The 24822-nt window shown below is 48.0% G+C and overlaps 1 protein-coding gene across 2 annotated transcripts in view; it reads right to left on the bottom strand.

Annotated features, from left to right (window-relative positions):
* Nucleotides 1-586: 586 nt before the first annotated feature.
* Nucleotides 587-24822, bottom strand: part of NEDD9 (neural precursor cell expressed, developmentally down-regulated 9) — a 122078-nt gene continuing 97842 nt past the window's right edge. For both annotated transcript variants that reach the window (XM_068994123.1, XM_068994122.1), the window contains exons 3-7: nucleotides 11197-11298; nucleotides 10226-10327; nucleotides 8015-9232; nucleotides 5748-5837; nucleotides 587-3011 (exon numbers count right to left, since the gene is read on the bottom strand). In XM_068994123.1, coding sequence (XP_068850224.1) covers nucleotides 2502-3011; nucleotides 5748-5837; nucleotides 8015-9232; nucleotides 10226-10327; nucleotides 11197-11298 — 2022 coding nt within the window. In that variant the 3' untranslated portion in view covers nucleotides 587-2501. The remainder of the gene's footprint in view (nucleotides 3012-5747; nucleotides 5838-8014; nucleotides 9233-10225; nucleotides 10328-11196; nucleotides 11299-24822) is intronic.

The raw sequence follows: 24822 nt of genomic DNA, 5'->3' as shown, positions 1-24822 counted from the left end.
TTGGAAATGTTTATAGATGTGGGAAAAGAGTATATTCAAGGTATATTCAAATAGTTCATCTGTAACTCTCAGTGGGATAGCAGAATGAAAGTGGGCCAAGCATTAAAGATAATTTATGTGGTTATGAATCTATTTTCTTCAAATATAGTTTTCTTTTAAATATTTCTTGATGTCTATTCAAGAATGCATTGAGCAATTCTCTTTGATTCTAAAATGACATCAATAGTACATTCACATTATGACAGCAGATACCATCCCACCTACCATTTAAATATTCAGGCTTCCTGGTGAAGAGAAGCCTTTTTCCAGACATTTGGGTTTGGTAATGCTCACAAATTCCAGAATTTTCTTCAAATGCAACACATCCCGAAGTGACACAAAATGAATGAATAGCTCTCAATTTTACTCAAAAATCCAGATCTATAGTATTAATAAACTCACCATAATTCAACTTTCTATGTTAGGAGTGCCAAAATAAGCTAACATTTAACTGTGTGACAAAGAAACAAATGGAAAAAGAAAACCCAAGGCCTATGAAAACAGACATCCAAAATTTTAATGATTTAAAAATAGCCTCTACATATAGTACGGGAAAGAGATTAACACAGATTGAACATTTTGGTTTTGAAAACATGAAATGTCACCTCTTAGCATAGAACAAGTCATCTCCTAAGAAATACACATGATACAATGAAATCTACAAGGACACTTTTTCAAACTCATTGCTGATTTTTAGCAACCCCCTTCCTCCACACACACTTGCTTGTCCTACAGCAATCCGACTTCTTTTGGCAGAATAGAATGTTGAGAACTACAACACTGGTTCTGAAAAGCACCTCCTGGATAAGTTTCACTGATTTTTTCTTTAATCCCACTTAAATCATATATCCTTCTCTCCTAAATCCTCTCCTGTTCCAATAATTTGGTTGTCTAAAGCAAGCAAGCTTAATTAAGTCAAGGCATATATCGCAAATCAAACATTTTCCAATTGACTGGAGTGGGATCATTAAATGAAAACTGGACTGATAAACCATAAATAACTTGCTTCTTGACTTGGTAATATGTGAATACATTTACCCATTGGGTTGGAAGGGTTTCATCTGCCCTATGATGAATCCGATGGCTTGTGATGCGTTTGTGCTGTGCCAACCCCAGCGTGTATCAGAGGACAGACTGTGGAATGGATGCTGTGCTGAGCTGGGGGACAGTGAATGAGCTGTTCACGGGGTCATTGGGCAGACCGAGCTGTAAAGCCTAGATGGGCTCCTGACAGCTGCTCTGTGCGCTGGGTCTGCGTGTGCACGTTTTAGGGAGGGTACAGGGTCAAGCCATTAAGAGTAAGATTGTAGCCTGGCGTCTCTAACCTTTAGGTGATTGAGGAACTGGCCAGCTTCCCTCAGGTACCAGGGATAGCAGCACCGAAGAGGATGATGACAGTCAGAAAGGCCTCCACTTACAACTCGGGTGGAACCGTCCTTCTTTTGTGGATGATCATTGCCCAATGTGTTTTTAGGAATTCCTGCTGCAAACAATATGCTTTTTTGCAAATCTGAAAATGTCCTTTGGAAAATCTCATGGCCAGATTACTCATAAATGCCGATGATCAAAAAGCCCTGGGGATGGACTTCCTGGGTGGCCCAGTGGTTAAAGACTCTGAACTCCCCATGCAGGGGGCATGGGTTCCAACCCTGGTCTGGAAACTAAGATCCCACATGCCACCTGGTGGGGCCACAAAAGAAAGTCTTTGGGGAACACTTGGTCCCCTTTTGTTGGGACAGCGTCCTGTGTTGAAACAACCCAGCGCTAATCAGGAAGCGGCCTCAAAACACACGTGTCTCTCCTCTGGCACCTAATGTGTCAGAGTTTGGGTTAAGATATATCAAGACTTTCTGAAACTTTCTAAGAGGGTTTTTTTTCAACCAGAAGTGAGGCATCTCGCAATAACAAGTCCGAGACGGCCAATTTTGGAAGGGCTTTCAAAAAGGAAAAAAAGGTATTAACACGCCTCCTTATGGAAGGTGAACACTTGCAAATACACTGTACTGTGTGTCTCAGACTTTGGAGTGACAGGCTCGGAACAATCACGAGTATATGTAGAGCAATATTACAACCAGATGGTAGGTTTTTCTAAAAACAAAATGCAGCATTGGGAGGTGCCTCCTAAGGTGCTTCTTATCTCATGGTTCTTAATGGAATGTATCAGACAAACATCTACAAACGAACGTGAACACGCAGTCACACACACGTGGATAAGATTCTGTACAATTTGTGTCTCAGATGCTTATGTGTATACATAAGAACAACATGGGGGGGAAAAAAGCCACACACCACCCCCCCGGAGTTCCCTGAATTTCTGAATGCCATCTAACCCATGAAATGTGAAAGTCTTTCACTTTTATACAAAAATATCTACAAAAATAGACAAGATTTACAAAAACCAGAGAGTGTTTTCCAGTTTTCCTCAGTAACCCAAGGCAGTGCTCCCTTTCCTGCGTCTCCGCTCAGAACGTGGCCATCTCCAGCAGAGAGCGCTTGAAGAGCTGTGCGTTCCTGGACAGGTCGGTCACCTGGTGGACCATCTCCTGCAGGGCGGGGGTACTGGGGTAGTGGAGCGCGGCCGTCTTGGTGGCCAAAACTATAGTCTTGAGCTGCTCGCACAGCTGGTTGCTGGAGTTCATCACTTTGTTGCGAACGTCCTGGGCGGCCACCTGCCGGGTCAGCGTGTCTCCGATGAACACCAGTTTGTGGGCACTGAGGATGACAAACTTGCTGTGGGCCACGAAGATCCTCGGCGGCTGCGCCGAGCTGAGGCAGCTGAAGAGTGCGTCGATGGCGTTGAGCAGGGAGATGTAATGGGTCTCGCACTGGTCATAGTAGAAGCAGAGGAGCTGCCGGTCCTGCGCGCTCACGCCGCTGCTGGTGGTCGGGAGGCTCTGGGACGGCTTCCACTTGGAGATGTCGTTCTCCACGGGCTTTGTGATTTCTTGTTCCAGCAGCTGGAACTGACTCAGCTGCAGGGGAGAAAAAAAGTTAGTTAAGGACAAGGCGGTGTGTGCCGAAGTGGAAACTAATCAGGGCTTGTAGCTGTAAGGCAGGGATGTTCACGTCAGGTGGTTTTTTAGATGCCAGGCTTTGTCAGGTTGCCTGGCTTTCCTGAGTTGTAAAATGCAGAGGTTGAGAAAGAGGATGCCTAAGGAATCCTCCAGCTCTGACTTCTGCAACTGGGCACGATTGGTCTCTTCTGTCCTCAGAAGGGAAGGCAGGGTAGGGTTTCAACCCAGCTCCCTTGGACAGCAAAGAGATCAAACCAGTCAATCCTGAAGGAAATCAACCCTGACTATTCATTGGAAAGACTGATGCTGAAGCGGAAGCTCCAATACTTTGGTCACCTGATGGGAAGAGCCAAGTCAATGGAAAAGACCCTGATGCTAGGAAAGATTGAAGACAGGAGGAGAGCGGGGCAACAGACGATGAGATGGTTGCAGTCAAATGCTCTACCACTGAGCTACACACCCTGATGAGATGGTTGGATGGCCTCACCGACTCAATGGACATGAGTTTGAGCAAAATCCGGGAAATAGTGAATGATACGGAAGCCTGGCGTGCTGCAGTCCTTGGAATTGCAGAGTCAGACATGAATAAGCGACTGATCAACAGTTACCTACGTCTTTACAAAGGTTAAATGAGTTAACATTTGCAAAGTGCTTAGAATAATGTTTGGTATTATGTAGGCTCTAGGTAAATGTTTATTGAGTGGTGGCCAGGGAAAAGCAAATGTAGGGATCTCTTTGTCAAGTCAGCCACTGATGTTGTTTGCTCCTTCTAGAGGAAAGCCTCAACTTTGTCCCTTGCAGACACTTACATAAAAGATAATCCATGACCCTTTTTTATTTCTCCTACTCTTTCTGTCCAGATTTATGAATGTCACTACCCAGCAACACAGGGATGACTAATGCATATAAATAAGGCTTCCCAGGTGACTCAGTGGTAAAGAATCTGCCTGCCAATGCAGGAGACTTGAGTTCGATCCCTGGGTCAGGAAAATTTGCTGGAGAAGGAAATGGCAACCCGTTCCAGTATTCTTGTCTGGAGAATCCCATGGACAGAGGAGCCTGGTGCGCTACAGTCCATGGCGTCACAAAGAGTAGGAGACGACTTAGCAACTAAACAAGAAAACAACAAATGCATACAAATACACGTGCACTGCAGAAGAGATCTTCTCTAAAGGATCTGAACACTGATTGGGCTCATAACACCTAGACCCTCAACACTGTCTAAAGGAAGGGACCTCAGCCCAGGTCAGACTCAGTGTTAACTTTCTCTCTTCTCTCATTGCTCCTAGATGGTGTATTATTTAAAATGCAATGATAAAAATTTCCAGCTATTGCACCAAGTGTCAGGAGAGACTCTCTTCGGCATGCAAAGACTATCCATCACTGGAGTTTAGGAGTCAGTCAATCTGCCCTCAAATAGGGTTGAGTCTGAGCATGGCTAACCTCACCCAGCTTCTCCCCTGAGAAACGCACAGTGAGCTTTCCTTTTCCTTAGACTCTGGTTTCTTCTTAGGAATTACTATGATTCCAACAAGTCCCCTAAAGCCCTGCAGTCTTAACTTGGCCAAACGCCAAAGCAAATATAAACAGCGTGATGCTTCAGCATAGCTTATGCTTTTCCAAGTATGTTCATAAACATATCATCTCATTAGATGGAGGGGAGAGGGATTTTCTCACTTTATAGAGAAATAATTGATGTTTGGGGAGATTAAGTGACTTGCCTAAGGTCACATAGTTGGTTGGTGAGGCAGCACAGATTGGAACTCTGGTTTCCTGAGTTCTGTGTGCTATTTCATGTCACTGGACACCATTTCAGTTCACCTTAAAAGGCCTAGAAATCCTCGATCCATTTCTCACTTTTTTTATGCTCTTACATTAGCAATACCCATTATTATTTGCTGCACTCATGCCCAACTTTTGAATGAAAGTGCCTTGCCCGAAGCCCTTAGTAAATGGACTTGGATATATTTTGAAAACACTGAATCCTGCCCTCCAACCCTTTGACTAGACCTAGGATTGCCAAGCCATGGGCTTGTGTGGAAGAGACAGAGGGAGAGGGGAGAGGAGGAGACAGACAGGCAGATGGATACGGCTCAGACTTTCTTTTGGGGGGTATTTTATAAACCACAGAAGGAGTTATTAGCTTAGGAAGCCGAGACGAAAACCTATCTACAGAAAAGACTTTGAGTGGCCATTTATGGGTTCTGTAAAAGTTCCAGGGAAGCCAAATGAGTAGAGAAGCAGAGGAAACTGCCAGCAAACAGAGGCAAAGGAAGTCAATTTGGAGAGAAGCAAAGAAAGCACAGAAAGGAGATGGAATGGACAGTCCTAGTTCTTTCGGACGTGGCTCTACCTTCATCTTCTGCTCTTGAGCTCTCCCATTAGGGCTTTACTATAAAACCCACTTGCTTGGGCCAGTTTGAGTGGGTCTTGCTCCTTGAGACCAACTGCCTTAACCCAAACAGTCCTACTGTGTTAGACGTACAGGCTTGGCCTGGAAAGCTGCTATTTGAACAGAGTGCAGGTACACCCAGCTGGATCACCAAGGCCATAAAACCTTCTTTTTGTTCTTATACCGCATTTATGCTAAAGTGTACTGGAAGGATCAAAATCACGATCTTTTGAAGCCGTACCTTTCTGACTAAATGGGAAGTCTTTTCAACACTGAATAGTTTTTGTTCCGACTGAACATACCTGATGATGTTCCAGCTGCATCTTATTCTGTTTGATGATATTTTCTTTTTCCAAGAGCTCTTTCTGTTGCCTCTCGAACTCCTCCTTCCCCTATTATTTTTCAATGTAAAGAAAACATTACATCACCACTATGATTCACTTATGCTAACAGCTTCATTGACAAACATACAAATTCTCTGCTACTTTCCACTGCTTTGGAAACTTCCTGCACAACCGGTTAGGCCCTGTGAACCCCAGCTCTCATCCGGACTGCCAGAGTCACGTGTAGATCAGAAGTGAAAACTAAGATCCACTTCCATATGGGGCGCCATGCTCTCCGCTCCACTTTATCATTTTTGTAGGACTATTCATGACCCCAACTCTCCCCAACCTCCTTATGCAGTACTTTTTCTCAGGGTTCTTTTCTAATAGATTATTTGCAAGCCCATAAACCTCCTGCTCAGTTGCTTCAGTCGTGTCAGACCCTCTGTGACCCAATGGACTGTACCCCACCAGGCTCCTCTGTCCATGGGATTCTCAAGACATGAATACTGGAGTGGGTTGCCATGCTCTCCTCCATGGGATCTTCCCAACCCAGGGATCGAACCTGCACCTCTTATGTTTCCTGCATTGGCAGGCGGGTTCTTTACCACTAGTGCCACCTGGAAAGTCCCAAAGTGAAAGTGTTAGTTGCTCAGTTGACCCCATGGACTGTAGCCTGCCAGGCTCCTCTGTCCATGGAATTCTCCAGGCAAGAATACTGGAGTGGGTGGCCATTCCCTTTTTCAGGGAATCTTCCCCACCCAGGGGTAGAACCTAGGTCTCTAGCATTGCAGGCAGATTCTTTACTTTCTCAGCCACCAGGGAAGCCCCTGCAGGTCTAAATGCGGGCCACATTACATTTCTAGTCTCTTCAAATTATGTGCAGCTCTACACCAAATTAGTATTTTCCAAAATGCAGAGTTGGTCAGCCAGCTGGGTGAATGGCTTTTGTTGTTATTGTTTGTTTGTTATCTTTGGGCCCAGCCACACGGCATGTGGGGTCTTAATTCCCTGACCAGAGACCGGAGCTGTGCCCGCTGCATTGGAAGTGCCAAGACTTAACTCCGGGACTGCCAAGGGGAGTCCCCGGGGAGGTGTTTAATGCCTCCATCTACTCTCACCCCACACTGCTCTTCAGCACAAGGTGTGGCTCTGCTCTCTCCTCCCCCTGCTGCACACAATGGAGAGGTGTTCAGTAATCCTTGGGACAATCCATGGCTGTCAGTCAAATGAAAAGAATAGCGGAATGAGATAGTAAGCCAAATTCTAAATAAGGGATCTTGTAGAATGTTTAAATTCCCTGAACGGAAAGGGCAAGCTGTCATGATCTTGGGTTAATCTGGTAGAACTGTCACTTGTAGGAGGCAGATTGTGACGGCCTGATTTCCCATAAGCAGGTTAACTTCTAGATCAATTGGTAAATGCCCAGTGGTCTTCAAAGTAAGTCTACGGTAGGGTTAAGTTTCACACACACACACACAGACACACACACACAGAGTACAGAGCTGAAGGTAACTTAGAAAATTTTCTAGTGCAGAGGGTTTTGAATCTTTTTTTCTAAAACATTGAAGCACCCCGCTCCTCCTCCTTTTTTCTTTCTTCAAATTAAATATCCGATAGAACCATATAGTGAAATGTGAATATAAGTGGAGCTGGCCTGACTATTCAAGGGCCCAATGCTCTACTTGGGGCTTCCCTGGTGGCTCAGCGGTAAAGAATCTGCCTTCCATGCCGGAGCCACGGAAGACTTGGGTTCGATCTCTGGGTTGGGAAGATCCTCTGGAGGAGGGCATGGCAACCCATTCCAGTATTCTTGCCTGGAGAATCCCATGGACAGAGGTGGCTGGCGGGCGAGGGTTCATGGGGTCACAGAGAGGTGGACACGACTGAAGCAACTTAGCACTATCCTATTTGGGTCGGGGGTGGCTGGTCTCTTCCTGCTTGCCTGAAGCATATCAATCAGATCTAATTTAACTCTAGGCTTCATCCATTTGGCAAATGAGGAAGTCAGGTGAGTTTGCATAAGTTGGTGACACAGTCAGTGTCCTGGAAGTCTAAAGGCCTCTGGACCCTCAGACCAGTGTTCTTCCTACTGGACAACACCACCTCCAGATTGTGAACCACTAACCGTGTTCCTGAACCTTTAATCGCGGTCTCCACTTCAATGGTCTAGTCTACATCTTACAGGTGTGAGCCCCAGGCCCCTGCATGTGAATATCGGGGCCTTAGGAGTCTGGAGTCTTTACCTGCAGGTGGACATAGTCATAGTCATCCATCCAGCTCCTTTCAGAGCCATCGCTGCTGCTACAGTCGGGGGGCTGCTCCTTGCCCAGGCTGGGGGGCAGTGGCTTGTTGAGGGCCGGGGCCTTGTGGTCCCCGGCGGGCAGCAGCTGCCCCGGGGAGCCGGCGGGCGGGTACTCGGTGGAGTTCGTGCCGCTCTCCGGCCCGCCCTTCCCGGGGCCGGGTCTGAAGAGGGCCTCGGCATTGGTGCTGATGGTTGTGGTGAGCTGCTTGGCGTCGTCCGGCACGGTCTTGGCCACCATCACGAAGCGGTCCAGGCTGTCCCACTTGTTGTGGGGCTTGTGGACGGCCAGCACGTTCAGGGACCAGCCGCACTCGCTCAGCTCGTGGCTGGTCTGGCCCAGGATCTGGTGAGAGTCCTCCAGCCTCTGGAGCTCGCGCTTCACCTTGTGGTGGAGGACGAGCTCGGGGAGACAGGCGGCGTTCGCTGCGGCGCCCTGTGCGAAGTGCAGGTAGTCCCTGAGGGCCAGCTCCACCCTGTCCACGGCGGCGCGGACGCCGTTGACGTGCCGCTCCATGTAGCCGTAGCTCCGCCAGTCGGTGGTGACCAGCGCCATCAGGCTGGAGACGGCCCCGTCCAGGGCTTGCTGCAGCCGGAGCAGCCGCTCGAGGGCTGCGTCAGGGTCCAAGAAGAGCCTTCTGTCCTGCGCCGGGGAGGTGGACAGCGAGGACTCCTTGGAGGTGGTGGAGGACGTGGACATGGTGCTCCGAGTGCTGCCCGTGCTGGAGAAGGACAGCCGGTTGATGCCGTCCACCACGTCCGCGGGGCCCTTGGCTTCCGGCGGCTGGTGCAGCGGCACGTCGTATACCCCGTCCCTCTCTTCCGGGCTGGCCTTCTCGCTGGTCTCTGCTGGTGCTTCCAGAAACTGGACGCCTCGGGGGATGTCGTAGGCATCGTTGTTCTGGGAGCCCACGGGTGGGCCCGGCTGGGGGGCCGGCTGGGTCAGGGATACGCCGTGTCTCCGTGGGGCCAGCTCAGCAGCTCCAGGGGCGTCGCCGTTGTACTTAGGGTGCAGGTCCTTCCCCAGGGGCTTGGTGCCCGTTGGGGGGATGTCGTAGACACCCTCGGGCCTGCCCGCTTGTCTCACTGGAGGCGGAAAGTCATATTCTTTCTCCCGGAGCCCGGCCTCGTCTCTGTAGCCGGAGGGTGGAGTGGAGTATCCCTGGGAAGCAAGCGGACAAGGACCCTGTTATCTGCTGAGCTGGTCTAAGCGGCAGTGCAGAAACCGTGCGGTGCGTCCCCACGAGGGCCAGCGGTCCTCCCGGGTGCCGCCCCCTCCCCTCTCCTCCAGGCACTAGGTGTCTCCCGAGGCTGCACAGGGCTCTCGCCCCCACCCTCTGTCGAGGGCGCCCTCCCCTGGACACCCCGCTGCCCTGTGTGGACCCTCCTGCCTCAGCTGCTCTCGGGGTTCCTGGACCACGTGTCAGGAGACCCGAGGTCTCCTCCCGGACCTGCCAGCGGGGGTGAAGCTCAATCAGCTGCTAAAAGGGTCTGAGATGCAGTTCCCTCTTATGTGGAATCAGGATAACTGTACTTCCTGTGCCGGCGTAGCCCACAGTGACTCCAAACTTGTATGCGTGTGCACAGCCTGAGTCATCTGTGACGTCCTGTATAAACATGAGCCATGTGACATATAGGCTTCCCTGCTCACTCAGTCGGTGGAGAATCTATCTGCCTGCAGTGCTGGAGACCTGGGTTCGAACCCTGGTTCTGGAAGATCCCCTGGAGGAGGGCATGGCAACCCACCCACGCCAGTATTCCTGCCTGGAGAATCCCATGGACAGAGGAGCCTGGCGGGCTACAGTCCATGGGACTGAAAAGAGTCAGACACGACTGAGCGACTACACCACCACCATAGGACATATATGAGTTGCTTGCCAAACAGAATCGATTGCTTTTCCTTCCTACTGGCTCGCCTTATTGACTGCCCCATTTTCTTCCGGGGAGGGGGTTAAACATGGAATCCCTACAATCGTCTTTGTTGTCTCTTCTTACCCCCTGGCTCCCCTTCCCTCCCTGTTCTTGCACACAAAGACAGGTTTTTTCCTCTTTGGATTATCTCAGTGTGTGCACGCTCACACACACACACACACACACACACACACACACACGTGCGCGCGCGCGCTTTTGGCAGCTTCTGTGGTAGCTCACTTACCCCTTTGCTGGGAGGGATGTCATAGACCCCCTGAGGCTTTATCTCTCCCACGGGGACAGAAAACACGGGGCCCTTCACAGAGGATGGCGGGATGTCGTACACCTGGGGAGAAACACCTGAGTCAGCCAGCATGGAAATACTTGTCATTTTTTTTTTTTTTTAAATTTATACATCTATTTTCGGCCGTGCTGAGTCTTCCTTGCTGTGTGGCTTTTCTCCAGTGATGGCGTGAGGAGGCTGCTCTTTAGTTGCCATGCGGGGGCTTTTCCTATTGCAGAGCCCCGGCTCTAGAGAACAGGCTCGGTTGTGGCACATGGGATCTTCTGGGACCAGGGATCAAACCCATGTCTCCTGCACTGGCAGGCGGTTTCTTTATGACTGAGCCACCAAGAAAAGTCCTACTTGTGATTTTGTTATGTACTAAGCTTTTAATGATGGATGTGTTTACCAGGTTATGTATTCCCTTGCTCTTTGGCTGAATTCTATGTAATAAAAATTGATGGAATTTTTCAAATTTGGGTTCTTTGACTTAGATTGACTATAAAAATGATCTTAGGTGAAAAAAAATCTGCACTGTGTGTACATTATTATCTTTTAAATTAATTTAATGGTTTATGGCTGCATCGCACAGCATGAGGGGACCTCGGTTCCATGAGCAGGGATCCAACCTGTGCCCCCTAACCTTTGGATCTCCAGGGAATTCCCAACACTGTCTGTACTTTAAAGTGTAGTTTAAACTTCACGCTCCCTGAGAAAATGATAAGCAAGAAAAGCTTTGTGAGATCAAAGCCTCGGATTCCTTAATGAAGCAAATCCAGAAAACAAGTAATCCTGGCCCCTGGATAGACAACCTAAATAAAGCTTCACATGAAATGTGCAGATTTTGTGAACTTCCCTTTCCTCTGGAGCCCAGAAGGAAAGCTGCCCCAAGGTGCCCCGTCCCCGGTGACGACCGTGTTCTTGGTACGCACCCCGTGAGCCGTCTGGAAAGGAGGGACATCGTAGACGTCCTTTTGATATCTGGTCGGGTACTCGTACACATAGCCGTGGCTTGTCCTCACCGGCGTGATCACCTGTGGATGGAGAGACACGCGTAAACTTCCAAGCCGAGTCCTGAGGGCATCGCAAAGCCTCGTAATAAGACGCTCCGCCCCCATCTCTCCCCGACTAGGGAAAAAAAGGAAGAGGGAGGAGACCAAAGGAAGGAGACGAGGAGACACCAAGCCAGTCAACTTCCAAGTCCCTCTTGAATCCCAGGGAAGAACCAGGCCCTGAAATCTCTCTGCCTTCCTCATGGTAATAAAATCACCTCAAAGGTGGTCAGACCAAGTCCTGATTCCCAAAAGGTACTTGAAGGGAGCTTCCTTTCTCACTTGCTTCAGTTGTGGCCAACTCTGTGACCCCCTGGACTGTAGCCCACCAGACTCCTCTGTCCATGAAATTCTCCTGGCAAAAATACTAGAGTCGGTTTCCATTTCCTCCTCCAGGGGATTTTCCTGACCCAAGAATTGAATCTGCATCTCCTGCATTGCAGGAGGATTCTTTGCCCACTGAGCCACCTGAGAAGCCCCCTTGAAGGGAGACTTGTGTTTAAATTATGAAAGTCCCAGATCAACCCTCTGGAGCACAGCATAATGAAAAGAAAAGAAAAAAAAAAAAAAAGGGTGGGGGAGGGCTCTGAAACCATTTGTAAAGTGAATAATGTAAATGGAGTTGAGCCACTTAAAATTCCTCTCATACCTTCCCCAGGAAGCCTCTTCATCTGACGTGATTATGATTACAACTAAAATTCCATAGGCCACGAATTCCATAGGTTTATGAAGCTAAAGCTTGCATAACACTGTCCTGAGAAGCCTGCAGGAGCTTTCACGCTAAAGAATGAAATGCATGAAATATTGAGTCCTGGAGCCGACCAGGAAGAGAGTTCAGGTCTAATCATTTTCCCATTTCCACCAGGAAAGCAAATGTCCAGACGGTGCCCACGACCAAGTGATGTCAGACGTCAGACACACTCATCGCAGCCCAGCATCTGGAACTAATGTCAATGAAACAAACCTCACCCGCCAGGCTCGTATTTTCGTATCTACACGCCCCACTGTGTCCCTAAGCATGGGTAGAGAAATGACTGGAACTTAAACTCCTTTGAAAATATATTTAATCCCCCACAGAGCTTCTAAATGACCAGGGTCTTGTATCTGCCTCACCCCTGTGGGGCGACATGCTAACAGCACCCAGCTCAGTATTGTCCGGGACATTTGTGAGAACAGACATCACAGATTAGGAAGAGCTGGTTGTTCCCTGAGAAACCATCATCGTTTATCCTTCGTCTAATGTGAAAACTCTGGCGTCAGGCTGCCTACGAAAGTATGTGAAAAATGCTCATATCCATCTTACCCTGAAATGGGTGGAACTCAGCCAAAAGCGCCAGTGCCCTTCTCCCTGGGGGCTCTAAATGCCTGGGTTCAATTTGCTCTTTAAATCCCTGGTGCTTGTAGCTGATTATGTCTTGCAATGAAGGCAAAAGAGATTAGCATGCAGCCACCAGCCCAGCCCATCTCTCCACTGCCTCAGGTTTAAAAAAGGAGTCTCTTGCTTTAAGGTTTGTTGGCACAGAGCATACAGAACCATTTCACAAAGTGGCTACTGTACGGTGCAGAGCAAGTCTTCCTTTTTAAAGCAGGATGCTGGTTGCTCAAGAAAGATACACTGTGTTCCCCATGCCCTTAGATTTTTTTTTTTTTTCTTCACTCACTATTGTCCAGGAGAGACATGAAGTACCTTCTCTTCCTCTATCTCATCAGCTCCTCTATTTATAGTTCTGTTTTGGCTCTTTAATAGAACCTACTCACAACCCTGCTTTTGTTCAGTCTACAAGCTTCTAAGAGTGGATTCTATCCAAGGCTGCCAAGTTAGTAATAATGCTAATGGAAAATCAAGGCTGGTTATGCTGAAGGCCAGCCGAAGGGTTTCATCTTTAGTTTGAAAAATGGAGGGGGGCTGGGAGATAGATGGGGTGGTGCTGGTATCTGAAAATAGCCCTTGGTACATGTAAACAGGAGGCGCCGTCTCAGGAAGGCGGATCCCCAGCAAGGCTTTGCCTTGCCTGGGCGGTCGGTCCCTGGCAGAGAGCATCCGAGCTCCCCAGTATTTTAACGCCTCACTTCCTGACAAATGTCACTGAACTCCTGCGTGCTCCCTCTTTCTCATTTAGAGGATGCCTGTGGTCATCTTTTTTTTTTTTTTTTCAACTTTGCATTCCAAACCAGTCATTTTCTTTGTTTATGCATTAAAAGAAACAGATGGTGAAAACCACAGGGGCGAAAAGCCAACAAAATACAGCCTCCCTCGACGTGACCATCCAATTCACATCGGTTCTCAAATGGCACGGAGAGGGGACCCGGGCATGCATCTGGTCAGACGCGGGCGGAGCATAGCGTGAGGTCCCCTGTGCCGCCTGGGAGGACGAGGAGCTGGACGCCTTCCCCTTCTGGACCGTCTCCTCCTCACCCCACTGCTTGGGTCACTTTCATGCCAATTGCGTGTTCTCTCCTCAGAGCAAAGTGCTGACTGTTCTGTACCTTACAAAGTATCCAGTTTTGTGGTTTAAAAGGCCAGTTTCTTTCTGCTTGACAAAGTCCACAAAAACCTTTCTCTCCCAGGATCACTGAACCTCAACCTACGAGGAACACCAAGGTCTGGCTCAGGGGAACATACATTTGGGGCGAAATCTCCTGGGCGTTTGCAGGGCAGGCAAGGCTGCCAGTGGTAAGGATGCCACTGCTCCACACAAAGGGTGTCTTAAAAACTAATTTTCTCAATGAAATCAGGTCAAGCTTTTCATTTCCTTTCTCCCTCCGTTTGTTTTCCTTTCCTGCATTCCTTTCATTCTTCGTACTTATTTATAGTTACAAGGGCTTAGCCTTAGGAATTACCAAAGTGACCTCTTAATTCCTTAGTGATGCCACAGAGAGGGGGCAAACTGTGGGCTTCTCGAGGCTCTGTGACCAGATGCACCTGAAACTGTCTTCCTGGTTCCCCTGCAGAGGGTTTTCTGTCCAGGCGAGAAATCCACCCTTCCTGGGATGTTTGCATACCTGTCATTCGTGTCAACTAATGGAAGAGTCTGAAGATGGATCTCTGAAAAGAGCTATGGAGCAAAGGGCAGACTGTAGACATGTAGAAAGGGGACAGTCCATTGAGTAAATCTCTGAGGCTGGATCCCAGCAGGGGAGGATCAAATATTTGGAAACCAGGGTTATCTTAACTCACTACTAATTTTTTTTTTTTTTCAGATTTAAAAAAATTTATTGGAAGACAATTGCTTTTCAATGTTGTGTTGCTTACCATATGACCCAGCAATGTCACTACTGGGCATATACTCTGAGAAGACCATAATTGAAAAAGACACATGTACCCCAGTGTTCATTGCAGCACCATTGATAATAGCCAGGGCATGGAACCAACCTAGATGTCCATCAACAGACGAATGGATAAAGAAGTTATGGTACAAATTTACAATGGAATATTACTCAGCCATAAAAGGAATGCATTTGAGTCAGTTCTGGTGAGGTGGATGAATCCAGAGCCTGTTATAGACAGTGATGTAAGGCAGAAAGAGAAAAACAAATATTGTGTATTAACGTACATATAATGAAATCTACTAATTCTGCTTGTAGAAAAAGCAAGAAAATGCTCAGGGCTTACCCTGTCCCATACTTTAGTTCGCGTCATTTTCTGCTTCAGATTCTGCACAGCATGAGCTCTTTAGAGATGCTATTAAGACTTCCATGTCTCAATTTTGAGACCCATGCATGCTGAAATTTGAAAGATGGGGTGTGTGTGTCTAGGGTGGCAGTGAGAGCTAGGGGACACTGAAAACCACCAGGTGTGCGAGTCACTGGCCCGGGACGGAGCCCTGGGTCTGTCACCCATGTCTCTACATTCCGTTGGCCTGAGTTTGCACCTGTAGCAGGGCCCAGGCCTGATGCTGAGCTGCCTATGTGCTGAGCAGGTCGGGGGAAGGGAGAGACAAGCTGAGATCCTGGGCCGGGAGCACAGAACTCCTCCCCTTCTGAGAGGTGGCAGCCAGTCCTCAGCTCCAGCCAACTGCCATCTTGAAAAAAACACTCCCTGGGTTGCCAGATCTTTCCAATTTTCACGAGAAGCCAGAAATCTGGGTTTTTATGTGATATCTGATTTTCAAAACTGGCTCAACTATTTCAAACAGCATCTGGGCCAACGACACGTGCCTCTGGCCCCCAGGTGCCAGTCCTAACTTTTCATCTGTGTATTTCTTCCTCCCTCACCCCCCTCAGTCTGAGGGCAGAAGCCAAAAGCTCTTCACCAGCTCTGTGCTTTGGCGAGGCGGAAGCACTCCATTTTTCGCAGGCACCCTGTGTGCCACACCTCTGAGCTTTCACTCATGCTGTGTCTTGTACAAGATGCTTGACTTTCTTTCCTCCTCTGCAAATTTTATTCACTTTTTGGGGTCAACCTGAGTGCCCCTCTTCCACAAAGCCCTTCCCAGACAAGATACATCTCCCTCCTTGGAACTGACTGTGTGTGTACTTACATCTCTAACAGTGCTTATCCCTTGAGGTTTGACTGTTTCAAACTATCTCATCTCTTTTCTTCTCATTGTCGACACGGAGACAGGGCCGAGAAAGTGCCTTGAACATAGTAGATCTTGGATAAACGTGTGGACTGAATATAGCTTCCCTCATAGCCCAGTTGGTAAAGAATCTGCCTGCAATGTTGGAGACCTGGGTTTAATTCCTGGGTCGGGAAGATCTCCTGGAGAAGGAAATGGCAATCCACTGCAGTATTCTTGCCTGGGAAATCCAATGGGCTACAGTCCATGGGGTTGCAAGAGTCGGACACAACTTAGCGACTAAACCACCACCACCATGGACTGAATATAGTCACGAACTAAAGAAAACTCGAGACTTTTCTTAAGCAAAGGGATGTGGCTCTGCAGAGGGGAATTACAGAGGATGAGGCTGGTTTCCAGATAGGTCAGCTCTAGGATGAGCGGGACCCGTGGGAGGAGGGGCACGTCTTATCAGCCATGCTGGGCAGCGCTGTGCCAGTGGGGTGGTGAACAAAGCAGGGGGAGTCTTGGGTAGAGGTGACCAATCAGAAACCATGGAAGCATTTTATCACCTGCCCCACTCTCTGGTGGTTTCCTTTCCCCCAGTCCAGAGCCCGCATGTGACCCAAACACCTGCATTCTTCTCAGCTGCAAGCCAGAAACATATGCGGGAGCTTTGCAAAAAGAAATGAAAACAAACTCTGCCTTTTGCCTTTACATCAGAAAAAAGATACAGTAGAAAGGAACAGGGGTCATGCTTTCTCTAGTTCTGAAAACAGGGGACAGGCCCATGTCACATGAAACCTCTGACCGAAGGCCAAGGTCACACTGGGTCTCTGGCCCATTGAAAGGATCAGATCTGACGAGCGGAGTGATTGAGAACATAGGCTGGACTCAGGCAGAGCTGGGTGTGGACCCTGGTTATGCTGCTTAGCAGCCATGAGGGCATGGCCAAGGCATTTGCCCTTCTAAGCCTGTTCCCTCACTGCTGTTTAGTCGCTAAATCAAGTCTGACTCTTCTGTGACCTCACGGGCTCCTCTGTCCATGGGATTTCCCATGCAAGAATACTGGGAGTGGGTTGCCATTTTCTTCTCCAGGGGATCTTCCTGACTCAGGGATTGAACCCACGTCTCCTGCATTGCAGGCAGATTCTTTACCACCTGAGCCACCAGGAAAGCTTGCTTCCTCGTTAGTAACACATAAATGATAATACTTATAGGCTATTAGGAGTATTAAGTGACATCAAGTACATAGGGTACCTGGCATAGCATAAAACTGTAAGCCTCAGCTATCTTTATCATAATCATTACCTAGGTTATGCAGATTTTACTTTTGGACTTAAATCGGGCACTAGGTAATTCAGATCAACCATCCTAATGAAGACAGCTTTAAAAAAGTGAAGAGATAATATGAAAAATCCTCTTGAGGGTATCAAAAGTTAAAAGATAGTAAAGAATTAGCAGGTCAAAATAGAAAAGTGGAGAAGGGGCAACTTCCCTGGTGGTCTAGTGGTTAAGAATCTGCCTTGCAGTGCCAGGGGTGCAGGTTCGATCCCTGGTTAGGGAACTAAGATCCCACATGCCGTGGAGCCACTGAGCCTGCCTGCCACAGTGAAAAGGTCCCACATGACGTGATGAAGATCTCGTGTGACACAACTAAGGTCTGGTGCAGCCAAATAAATTTTAAAAAGAAGACAAAGAAAAGGAAAGAAGAGAAGAAATTCACAAAGAGAGGCCTGAATTTTGAGGCTGCTTTCTTCTGGGCATTTGCTGACCTAAAATAGGTATGAGAGGCTACATTGTGTTTTTTCAGCTTCTATGGGTGAGGGGACTTGAGAGCTCCTCAAGGTAGAAACCATGAAAACCATCTTCCAGTTTGGGTTGGGATCTTAATGGCTGCATGGGAAAGTAAGGATTAACTGGAAGAGAACCTACCCTTATACAGGCCTAAGCTAGGTTTTAAGTCATCACGGTGGGCAAGAACATCTCAAAGCCTGAAATCAGATTTATGTGCGCTTGTGAGGCTGGCAGAGAGAAGTGAAATCCTCTCTGAAAGTACAGAACATCTTTATAGGGCTTCGATTATTTCTACTAATATTTAAAAAAACACAATGTCCAACACAATCAAAGATAACCAGGAATGCAGGAGACAGGCAAGCGAAACAAGAACAGAACAGCCAATTCCTGCTTCCTTCCTAATAGGATCAGGATGTCTGGCCACAAATCTCAAAGCCACTTGCTTTCAAAATGTTACACGACTAAAGTGACGTGAAGTCGCTCAGTCGTGTCCGACTCTTTGCAACCCCGTGGACTGTAGCCCATCAGGCTTCTCCGTCCATGGGGTTCTCCAGGCAAGAATACTGGAGTGGGTTGCCATTTCCTTCTCCAGGGGATCTTCCCGACCCAGGAATCGAACCCACGTCTCCCGCATTGCAGGCAGACGCTTTAACCTCTGAGCCACCAGGGAACCTCATGACTAAACAGTAGGAGAAAACTAAATTTAATCATCCTAAAATCGAAGTCATGTAGAAAGACACTGACCTTCGCAAACGTATAAAGTGTTCCCGAAGGTGTCTATGAGGCTGTGGAAATTTCAAACTAAAGCAGGACGTGACAAAGACTGTAGCCTGGTGATCATGAGCGGATTTACTGGGATTACTGTTTGACTTTGGTCATATCAGTGTTGCCATTGTCACAGTTATCACCACAACACACAAGACACAACGGTAGGAAACCCCAGGAGAAAGCGTGCTTTGTAATCTTGAGAGACAGAGATTTATCCAAGAGAAAGACAGCAAAGAACCTAATCCAAGAGACTATTGAGTTTCTCCTCGGTGGATTTCTTTTCAGTGGGCTGGGTTTGTCAAGAGGCTCTCACGGAGAAGTGGGGCGCATATGCATGAGGAATGTTCAGAAGCAAAACACTTCCTTTCCAGACAACTTCTGTTCACAGGGCATCCCTTGTACCAATGTCTCAGCGAGTCTCCTTGGAGGCACTGCTTCCCGTGGACATCCACTGAACCTTCTTAAAGCAGAGCTGGCGGGCGCTGGGGAGGGGGCGCAGCAGAGCAGAGGCCCTGAGGTTAGGGGAGCTTCAGCAAGACGCTACCCATTCAGGGGCCGCGAGCAAAGTGGGGAGAGAGCCGGCTGAGGCGCGAATGGAGGCAGATCCTGCCCGCCCTCAACGCGGTGAAAGCCCATTAATAGGGTCTCAGGCCCCCTCACGTTCTGCACTCCCTTGCCCCAGCCCTACGGCTCATGTACATACACAAATTCTCATCTCCCTCCGCCAACCAACTCACGCTCCTGTTTTGACTCTTTCCCTCCTTCCACGCTCCCAGCAACCAGAAGGAAGAACAAAAAACAGGAAAAAGGATACAGAAAATTCCTCCTGGTTGAGAGAAAGCACTGGGCGGAGAGCATGGGAGCCCAGGCCGGGATGCGGAGGGGCACAAGGAACTTCAGCACCATCGGTCCTGTTCTTGTAGCTTTTACTAACTTTTTATTTTTTGATGTGGACCATTTAAAAACTAATTTTAAAATTTATTTATTTTTGGCTGTGCTGGGTGTTTGCTGCTTCGTGCAGGCTTTTCTCTAGTTGGGGAGCGCACGGGCGGCTGTCTAGTCGGGGTGCGAAGGCTGCTTTCTCATTCTGGTGGCTTCTCTTGTGCAGCGAGGCCTCACGGGCATGCAGTGCAGGCTTTAGTAACTGCAGCACGTGGGCTCACTGGCGGCTCCCAGGCTCAACAGCTGTGGTGCCCGGCTTCGTTGCTCTGCGGCATGTGGGATCTTCCCCGACCGGGGATCGAACCCGTTTCTTGCATTGGCAGGCGGATCCTTCACCACTGAGCCACCAGGGAATCCCTGATGAGGACCATTTATAAAAAGTCTTTGTTGGATTTGTTACAGTATTGCTTCTGTTTTATGTTTTGTGTTTTCGGCTACAAGGCATGTGGGATCTTAACTTCTCCGCTAGGGATCGGACCCACACTGCCTGCTCTGGAAGGTAAAGTCTTATAACCGCTGGATCGGCTCCAGGGAAGTCCCCTAATATTTTATTACTGTTATTGCTATTATTATTCATGGTTCTACAGTTGATGTATGTATTTATAAAAAAATCACAAAATCGCAAAAATAGGATTTAAGTTTTAACAACATTTTAAAAAATAATAAGAAATTCCACTCGGAGGGGGTAGGAAGGAGTCTTCTGTAACTGAATCTCTGTGTTCCATGATTTAATTCTGTGTCCCTCTCTACAATCCAAAGCAACATTAGGAATGGTCTGAATTCCACAATCCCTTGCTTCTGATACCCAGATAACACCTCCCCGGTGGCACTAGTGGTAAAGAACACGCCTGCCAATGCAGGAGATGTAAGAGATGTGGGTTTGATCCCTGGGTCGGGAAAATCCCCTGGAGGAGGGCATGGCAACCCACTCCAGTATTTTTTTTCTGGAGAATCCCATGGACAGAAGAGCCTGGGGGGCTTTGGTCCATAGGTTTGCAAAGAGTCGGACACGAATGAAACGACTTAACACACACAACGCCTCGGTAATGGACCAGTGGAGCTGACCCTTGAAACCAGCAGAGCAGGAATGTGTGTGGCCAGCTCCTGGTGCTCTGCCCTAAGACCTCAGCAAGAACTGGGCAACCCAGGTGGTGCTCAGGAAATGTAATGGGTGACTGATGAGAAGCGAAAAAATGCCACAGTGGTTACAGCACATATTCGTCACCTTGACGCTAACAGCACCAAAGACCGTCTGAATTCAAAAGCAGGCCTCACCGATTAGCAATCGTCTTTTTGTTTTCCTAGATATATACGGAAAGTAAAATTAGATGGCTTCCTATCTTTAATCCCTCGACACCGTGTTTTATTTATACTGTCTCTGGGACTTGTGCATTAACAAGGGTATTTCGATTACAAAAACTGCCTGTTGGAAAGGACTTATTTCACCTAAATGCCCTTAAAAAGCATTAACAGAGCCACCACAATATTTATTCTATCTTATAATAACCTCTTTGTCTTAAAGCCCATGGACGGTGTGACTCGTTCCCTTTAAAGAAAGCCCTAGGAAAAGAAACATCAGTATTATCAGTGCCCGCTCGTGAGAGCTTGGATCCCATTTTCAGAAACTGCAAAGTTACAGGGGTTTGTCTGTTTAAAATACAAGATGACTTCTTGCTTTTCTCCGACTGGAGGAAATGCCACAAGTTGCCTACGCTGGATGTATTAATTCTCTATAAATTCTCTCTGCTCCGCTTGGGTGTAGCAGTGAGCTCATTTATTTACTTGCATAGCAACAATATAATGAAAACTGAGTCTGGCCTTAGAAATACACCCTCCTGGGCCGTGTCCATGGTTAACCCTTCCTACTGCTTCTCCCGTGTGCATCGAGAGCTCTCCCCCTATACTTAGGGAGGTGATCGACTTTCCTTCAAGGACATGTGGATGTCTGGTTTTAGGCTAGAACGAAACCTTTTGCTAGCCACGTGAAAATCACGGCCGGGTCCTTTTTTCAAAAGAGAAAAATGTCACTGAAACTCAGAGGTGGAACGACGCTCTTGGGTCCTGCTCCTTTGACATGGCGTTTGGATGGCAAACAACTCTGTGCAAACAGTGGCCCGATTGTTAGACTGCAGCACGTCTCCCCACTGCTTTCAGGAAGCGCTTTGTGTAGCAAGTGCTAAAGCAATATTTAGTTATGGAGTGACCAAGTGCCAGAGAGCAGCTAAGAGCATTTAAACGTGAAAGAACATGATGGGAAATGACGTCCGGTTTTTGCAAGTGTTTGAGGTCTTTCTCTGGACGGGGCTGAATACAGCCCACGACAGAGCTGGGCACAGCACAGCCATTTAAAAATATATATATATATATCCCGAGGCCCAAAATGTTCTTTGAGTGAAAACTATAAAAGGCGCAAGCATGTTGGTTCTTTTCTTGTCCAAATAAATTGAGCAATACACGAAGCACGAAATCTAGATTTTTGACTTGGATTTTTCAGAGAGGTGCTCACAGACTGCCTGAAAGGGATGTGATGATGGGAAGAGGGAAGGGTGAGAATTTCTGCGCCCAGATGCCTCTGGGTACCATTTCCTCCTAAATAGGATGAAGGAAGATGCTGTGACTTAACTGGGAGAAAAAGGTGATGGCAGGTGGAGGCGGCTCACATGGCAGAACCTGGTGGCAGATCTGAAAGGCGCTGACCCAGGGCTGTGGCAGGGCTGTCGCTTCGAGAGGCACCAGACCCATCAAGGGCCCCTGCCGAGCCCGGAGGATTAAACGGAAAATGGGCAGAACGTGAGTCCCAGGGTGACACTCTCTGAGCTCTTGGTAACGAGGCAGGCATGAGATGCTCCTGGAAAGTGTTCTCTGTATGGGACTAACTCTGCTGCCCCCCGGCTCCCCATCCTGCCCCCTACCCCGGTGCTCCTGTCTACTCCTTGCTCTTTAAGACATGGTTCTGCCTTCTAAGGGAGACTGGTTTCCAGATAAGAAGGTGGGTGGGATCCTAAAGGGAGGGTGTAAGAAGGACCTGCCCAAAGGGAGGCGTCAACTGAAACTGACATCAACGCCCAGCTATCTTTTCTTCTTTCTTAAGAATCTTAAGGCCAGGTCATGTAATTAAACTTTTCAAGAGACTAGGGAAAAAATCAGATGAGGATATCTGGGTCATAAAACTTTAGCAAAGACCATTAAGTGACAACCCAACCCTGTTCCCCATTTCACGGCCGAGGGGACTCAATTCAGAGGTTATTCAGCTGGGGGATGACAGGGGCGTGCCCTCCCCCCCGTGCCCCAGGCCATGGAGACTGCAGTGTTCACAGGCTTCACAGCGAACAAATGAGACATTACCTCTCTAACTTCGGGCTTCCCAGGTGGCTCAGCGGTCAAGAATCCGCCTGCCAATGCAGGAAACATGGGTTCGATCCCTGGGTCTGGAAGATCCCCTGGAGGAGGAAATGGCAACCCACTCCAGTATTCTTGTCTGGGAAACCTCCATAGACAGAGGAGCCTGGTGGGCTACAGTCCATGGGGTTCACAAAAGAGTTGGACACGACTTAGCTATTAAACAACAACATCACCTCTCTAACTTCACAAATAAATACTCCTAAAAGAAAGTTACTTCCTTATTTGAGAAGCAAAAGTTGAGATCTGGGGAGTTTATATTTTGGGGGTGCCCCTTTCACTGGCAAGCCGGTTCTGGGAGATTTGACTGCATCTGCTTAAATGAATTTATCCACTTGGAGTGATTTAAAGTCATTAGAAAAGATGGTGTTTCCAATGGCAGAGAAAGCCATCATGGCAGTGTTCTTGGCGCTATCAGGGTCTTTACAGCATCCGGATGACCTGCTCAGAGCTTCTAAGGGTCAGCCTGCCCTGGAGCAGGAGATCCTGGGTCCTTGACTCCGACTCCCTCAGCCTCCAGGCCATGCTCTGGATCCGAGGTGGCAGCCTTTGGAAATGACTTTCATTCTTTCCGACCAACAGGATACTTTTTAGCACCCAGGGCTCTGGTGAGCTGGAATTGCTCAGGAGTGTTTAAATATGCCTCTCACTTTAGGGCTTGGCAGCATCAGCCATTAGCTGGGATGTGAAAGTCATTAGCTTCAGAGTCAGACAGACGTGGGCTCAAACATGAACCCGACATCTTCCTAGAACTACGTCCATCAGCGAGGTCATGTCTCAGGCCTCAGAGCCCACCCCTGGAAAGTGGAGGTAGTGAGGAACACCTTAGGAGGCCACTGGGGGGACTCATGAGATTATGTATGTAACATCCCTAACATGCAACCAAGCTCCGAGGGATCCCCGGTTACCCCCACTTTAGATCTAAAATGATCTTTAAAACAATGAGTAACTTAATAACATGTTCAAGGTTAACTGGTGGTAAATGTGAAAACAAAAGTGTGCCATGCTGTAAGAAAACCAAGGACCATAACAATGATTCAAATAAACCAGATGTGAGTATGGCCTTGCTAAGGGATTCTTTGTTCCAAAAGCTGATCTACTGTGGGATCCCTTTAAGGGGAGACTCCTTGTGCTCTTCACACGTTGCTGGAGTCACAACTTTGAAGTAAGACATACCATCCTGAGTCACACCTGGGCAGTGAGTCACACCTGTGCAGTGAGTCACACTTAGGAGCAGCAGCCTGCCTCTCTGGATGGTGGCCTGGACCATGAGGTTTATGGCACAGCTATTCAGAACCAAGTGCATTTCTTTCTTTTTCTCCTATTTTTTGGCTTTAGCTCCCCACCAGGGATCAAACCTGTGCCCCCTGCAATGGAAGAGCAGAGACTTAACCACTGGACTGCCAGGAAAGTCGCCCAGGTGCATTTCTGACTAAACCTACCTCTGTAAGCACAATGTACTCAAACTAGTCTGCCTTTAAAGATGTGTTCAACCAATAGTGTCTCAGTTTTACCATCGAATCACCAAAATTTATGTATTCTTTCCTCTACCTCACAAATAAAGCATTGTCTACTGGGCCAGACAATACACTGCCTATGATGCTGACCCGTTCTCTCTGATAAGCAGTCACATAGCATGAAGTCATTCTAGAAGGACGAACACTACCTCTCTTTGCTTTGGTGTGAGTCTGTAAGAAGTGACTAAATCATTCCTAGAAATATGCATTATCTCTGAGCTTTGTAACCAGTTGCAACCGAGTTTGAAGGCTTTGGCACTGACCAAACACAAAAGACCTTTGTTTGAAGGAGGTGTTACAATTTGCTCACCCCACTGGTGTGGGTGACTTGACGGTGAAGAAATACTTTTCATTTTCAAAGTGATGTCACAGAGTCCTTGAAATGCTCAAGGACCTCTAATTTTGTGTAAGATTTAAGTTAAAAAAATTATTTGGTTGCATCAGATCTTAGTTGGGGCGTATGGGATGTAGTTCCCTGACTAGGGATCTAACCTGAGCCCCCTGCATGCCTTAATCACTGGACCACCAGGGAAGTCCCTAAAGATTTAAATTTTATCTTGACTTTGAAGGTAGAGATTTTAGGT

This window comes from Capricornis sumatraensis, chromosome 22, assembly GCF_032405125.1.
Source record: "Capricornis sumatraensis isolate serow.1 chromosome 22, serow.2, whole genome shotgun sequence".
In the NCBI taxonomy this organism is placed as follows: Eukaryota; Metazoa; Chordata; class Mammalia; order Artiodactyla; family Bovidae; genus Capricornis; species Capricornis sumatraensis.
This window is presented reverse-complemented; position numbering and strand designations above follow the sequence as displayed.